The sequence below is a fragment of the Chiloscyllium plagiosum genome, chromosome 5 (assembly GCF_004010195.1).
Source record: "Chiloscyllium plagiosum isolate BGI_BamShark_2017 chromosome 5, ASM401019v2, whole genome shotgun sequence".
Lineage (NCBI taxonomy): Eukaryota > Metazoa > Chordata > Chondrichthyes > Orectolobiformes > Hemiscylliidae > Chiloscyllium > Chiloscyllium plagiosum.
In genome coordinates, this window is record NC_057714.1 from 123,487,623 (window position 1) to 123,493,136 (window position 5,514).

Below are 5,514 nucleotides of genomic sequence, written 5' to 3' on the forward strand. Positions count from 1 at the left end.
GTGGTGGAGGCTGGTACAATTGCAACATTTAAGAGGCATTTGGATGGGTATATGAATAGAATGGGTTTGGAGGGATATAGGCCGGGTGCTGGCAGGTGGGACTAGATTGGGTTGGGATATCTGGTCAGCATGGACGGGTTGGACCGAAGGGTCTGTTTCCGTGCTTTACATCTTCTAAGATCCCTTCTAAGATCATTGTCCTTTTCTCCATCTCTGACATCCAGATTTCTATATGTGTCTGTCCGTGTGTGTGAAAGGGGGAGTCTGTGAAGAAATTAGAATTTTAACTGTTAGAGTTATATACTGATGGTTCACAATTGTTTACCTGTAGCTAGAGTCTATTCATTGTAATACATAATTGTTCTTGATGTAGAGAAACTTGGTTTGGCCTTTCTGTCAACCTTGGGTTGGAAATCAGGTCGATTTGCATACTTATTTGGAAATGTTTTAACTCTTGTGGTGACTCTGGGAATAACAGGGCTTGATTTCTAGCATGTTACCCCAGTAAGTTCTGACAACTAATATATTTGAATTTTCAAAAGGTGTTTGATAAACTACCACACATTAGGCTACATAATAAGGTAAGAGCCTATGGTGTTGCAAGTTGGACATTTTGGCATGGAGAGAGGTTTGGCTAATGACTAAAAGACAGATGAACGGTCATTTTCAGGCTGGCAACCTGTAATAAATAGAGTGTGACAGGGACCAATGCTGGGGCCATAATTGTTTCCAGTACCTGTATGATATCACCAAGTTGAGGAGATAATTGCTGAAGATGACCCCAAGGTCAGAACCTCACTGGAGCCTGAGCAATGTGGGCTCTGGAGCCTGAGCAATGTGGGCTCTTGTGAGACATGTGGCAGAATCACTCTCAGCAAACCTCCCGACTGCACATGTCTCAGTAAGAGCAATCACAGTGGTGGACGGTGTCAGTAACAGAGCTACCAAGCAGCACCTGCTCAGCAATAACCTGCTCAGTGACGCCCAGTTTGGGTTCCCCCAGGGTCACTCACCTCCTGACCTCATTACAGCCTTGGGTCAAACATGGACAAAAGAGCTGAATTCCAGAGAGGAGGGGAGAGGGACAGCCCTTGGCATCAAGGCTGCATTTGACTGAATGTGGCATCAAGGAGCCCGGGCAAAACTGGAATCAATGGGTATCGGTGGAGGGGTCTCTCCATTGGTTGGAGTCACACCTGACACATAAGAAGATGTTGTGGTTGTGGAGGTCACCCATCTCAGCTCCAGGACATCTCTGCAGTCTGTAGCAGTCTGTTTATTTCTCTCATGATGGTCCCCTCACCAACTGCCACAGACCCATTCCAGCAGCTATGTCCTTGAGGACCTGACCAGCTCAATCAGTAATGCTGTTGCCAAGCCACTCTTGGAGACAGACATTGAAATCCCCCAACCAGGGACATTTTGTTCCGTTGCCACCCTCAGTCCATCCTCTCAGTGATGTTCGTGATTTGGAGGTGCCGGCCTTGGACTGATGTGGATAAAGTCAGAAGTCACAAAACACCAGCTTGTAGTTCAACAGGTTTATTTGCAATCAAGCTTTCGGAGCGCTGCCCCTTCATCAGGTGTGGTTCAGCATGAGGGGGCAGTGATTCATCAGCCAAGGGAGGATGGCATGTAACAAATCAGCAGGAGGTTTCCTTACCTATGTTTTACCTGATATCAGGAAACTTCATGATGTTTGGGAGAGTCCAGTGTTGAGGACCCACAAGGCAACTCCCTGCTGACTGTGCCATCCCCTCACCTGACGATGGGACAGACGTATCCAGGGATGGTGATGGTGGTGTCTGGGACATTATATGAAGAATTTGTGTGAAATAGATTTTGGTGACAAATTGTGATCTTGTGGATTTTAGGAATTAGTGGTCATTGTGATGGGTCAGGTGAGCAGTTGGAAGGGCAGTTTTCAGCCAGTTTGAGCCAAACAGCAGAGATGAGAGCGTCAAAGAACAAAGAAAATTCCAGCACAGGAACAGGCCCTTCGGCCCTCCAAGTTTACACTAATCCAGATCCTCTACCTAAACCTGACGCCTATTTTCTAAGGATCTGTATCCCTCTGCTCCTTGCCCATTCATATATCTGTCTAAATCCATCTTAAATGATGCGATGGTGCCTGCTTCCAACATCTCCGCTGGCAACGCCTTCCATAGAACACAGAACATTCTAGCGCAGTACAGGCCCAATCTGAAGCCCATCTAACCTACACTATTCCATTATCATCCATATGTCTATCCAATAACCATTTAAATGCCAGTAAAGTTAGTGAGTCTACTACGCCCCTGTTACTCTCTGAGTCAAGAAACCAGCTCTGACATCTGTCCTATATCTATCACCCCTCAGTTTAAAGCTATGTCCCCTCGTGCTAGCCATTACCATCCGAGGAAAAAGGCTCTCACTGTCCACCCTATCTAACCCTCTGATTATCTTACATGTCTCAATAAAGTCACCTCTCAACCTTCTTCTCTCTAACGAAAACAGCCTCATGTTCGTCAGCCTTTCCTCATAAGACCTTCCCTTCATTCAAGGTAACATCCTAGTAAATCTCCTCTGAACCCTTTCCAAAGCTTCCACATCCTTCCTGTAATGTGGTGACCAGAACTGTACACCATGTGCGGTCGCACCAGAGTTGTGTACAGCTGCAACATGACCTCATTGCCCTGAAACTCAGTCCCTCTACCAATAAAAACTAACACACCGTATACCTTCTTAACAACCCTATCAACTTGGCTGGGGACCTGATGTGCAGCCAGTTCTTTACCCATCTAGCTAGTACATCCTGGACCCCAGGCGCTTTCACTTTCTCCATCAGCCAACCATCAGATGGTGTGTGCTGAGGGAGTGCCGCACTGTCGGAGGGTCAGTGCTGAGGGAGTGCCGCACTGTCGGAGGGTCAGTGCTGAGGGAGTGCCGCACTGTTGGATGGTGAAACGCAGAATCAAGTCTGTATCGAGGACAGTAGACAGTGCCCTCGAAGTTCTCAGTTGCTGATGGGAGAAACAGTCTCCTGCTTTTGCGAACAGGAAGGTTGTCTCTGAATTGAGGTTGTCGGTTCGCGGCCCATTTCATGAGATTTACAGTACACAGATATACTCCACAACCACCTGATGAAGGAGCAGTGCTCAGAAAGCTAGTGCTTCCAAATAAACCTGTTGGACTATAACCTGGTGTTGTGTGATTTTTAACTTAACACTCATCAAGGTGGTCTTGGGAGTGCTGAACTGTCAGAGGGGCAGCACCGAGGGAGCATCACACTGTTGAAGGGTGAGCACTGATGGAGTGCCGCACTGTCAGAGGATCAGTACTGAGGGACTGTCGCACTGTCAGAGGGTCAGTGCTGAGGGAGTGCCACACTGTCGGAGGGTCAGTACTGAGGGAGTGCCGCACTGTCGGAGGGTCAGTGCTGAGGGAGGTCCCTGTCCATAAACCCCTTGTGAAAGGTCACTACTATAACACAAATCCCACTCAGGTTTCCTACACTATGGAAAGAGGCCCTTTGGCCCAACAAGTCCACACCAACCCTCTGAAGAGTAACCTACCAGACCCATTCCCCTACCCTATATTTACTCCTGACTCATGCACCTAACACTACAGGCAATTTCCCATGGTCAATTCACCTGACCTGCACATCTTTGGACTGTGGGAGGAAACCGGAGCACCCGCAGGAAACCCACGCAGACACAGGGAGAATGTGCAAACTTCACACAGACAGTCACCCAAGGGTGGATCTGAACTTGGGTCCCTGGTGCTGTGAGACAGCAGTGCTAACCACTGAGCCACCGTGCCACCCTTTGCTGATCGCTCCTGTAGGTGACATTATTGACCCTGTGCCATCAGCTCATGGACTGTTGGCCTCAGGACCTTCCCTCCCTCTTACCACTGCCTGCTAGGTGCTTTTGAATATGTTCTGTTCTCCCTACGCTACTTGCCCTGGTCTGCGGGCCCCCTGCATTCACATCTCACCCCCCCCCCCCCCCCCCCCCCACCCCCACCACCACCACCCCTAATCTCCTGGCTGTATCTCCAGTGCTCACCGTGGGTTGTGGTGGAACTACTGGACATTAATCCGACCACAAGGAGGAGGGGGCTGACAACAGAGACATGGGAACACCACCCCCTGCAAGTTCCCCTCCAAGCCACTCGCCATCCTGACCTGGAAATATATCATTGTTCCTTCCTTCAGTGTCACTGGGTCAAAATCCTGGAATTCCCTCCCTCAGGGCATTGTGGGTCAACCAACAGCACGTGGACTGCAGCGGTTCAAGAAGGCGGCTCACCCCCACCTTCTCAAGGGGCAACTAGGGATGGGCAATAAATACTGGCTCAGCTAATGACACCCAGCTCCTGTGTAAAATGAATAACTAGCCTCTGTGAAACCTGTGCTCTTTCTGTTCCACCTCGTCAATCTCACTCCTTTCCTGATATATTCTTGGACTGGACCAGCAACTTTCCGTGTCACTGGGAGCCTGACAGAGCAGAATGGGTTAACACTTCATCCACTGGTTTAGGGCGGTGCCTCTTTCTCTGGCTTCATCCCTCTGTTTGCTTTCCAAATATTTTCAAGAAACAGCCTCCAATTTTCCACGTGGACCAGACAATAACTCCTGCCTCCCGTCCCAGTTGTGATCACATTCTTGCAGCCTTCCACTGGCACAGCAGCACACGAAGGGTTAACACATTTTGGGGTGGGGAGGGCCGGAGCTGTGGGAAACACTGCTTGGGGACCGTCTAGAGAATGTCTGTCACTGTCCCCAATATTACACTCGATTCTGGATGGTTGCAGTTCCTCTGTGTCTCGGGCCTAGTCTCCTTCACTCTGACTGTCTGGCTCATCTTTCTGTTGTGTGGCTTGAGGAGCGAACATCAGGAGCACATCTGGATCAGTACCTGGACAGGTAAGAGAGAGAGAGAGGGAGGGACGGGGCATGGGGCAGGAGGACGAAGCTCGGGCAATGAAAAAGTGAGGGAGGAACTGACAGAGAAAAGGCAAGCACCTGACTGGAAATAGGAGTGAGTGTGTTACCTGCTCTGTGAATGAAGACAGGATTCTTTATACCGAGAATGATGCTCGCTTCAGACATGAACGAGGGAGAAAGGTAATTTGCTGCCTGTCGATCGATAAGGTCTGGGCCCCCGTTGGATCCTGCAGTTAGACTCTGGTGTCAGAGGGAGGCCTCAGAGACCAGGCAATGCACAGCAAACAGTCACCATCCAAAAGATCAGACAGCATCAAGCTGGACAAGAAATCAGCTCGTCTCTCTCTCTCTCTCTCCTCATCACAGATTCAGCAGCACACACAGACAAAAGCATGTGTACCTTCCGCTTGGCCACTTCAGTCCCTACTCTCTCCTCACTGCTGTGTACAGTGAGCCCAGGGTCACACCAGCCTCCCCAGACCAGCACATGGGGAAACTCAGCCCAGCTCCAACTCTAGCGCAGAACCCCTCCCTCATTCCAAGGCAAAAATCAGAGGCTAAGGCACAAGAGGCACAGTCTTCT

General features: G+C 49.7%; 1 protein-coding gene across 3 annotated transcripts in view; it reads right to left on the reverse strand.

Moving 5' to 3' along the window:
* The window catches only part of vps28 (VPS28 subunit of ESCRT-I), a 39,300-nt gene extending 34,189 nt beyond the window's left edge, over window positions 1-5,111 (reverse strand). For 2 of the 3 annotated variants that reach the window (XM_043690980.1, XM_043690978.1), the window contains exon 1: window positions 5,039-5,111. In XM_043690980.1, coding sequence (XP_043546915.1) covers window positions 5,039-5,096 — 58 coding nt within the window. In that variant the 5' untranslated portion in view covers window positions 5,097-5,111. Of the gene's footprint in view, window positions 1-169; window positions 175-5,038 lie in introns of those variants that run through there. The other variant, XM_043690979.1, reaches the window with a different exon arrangement.
* Between the last annotated feature and the right edge of the window lie 403 nt (window positions 5,112-5,514).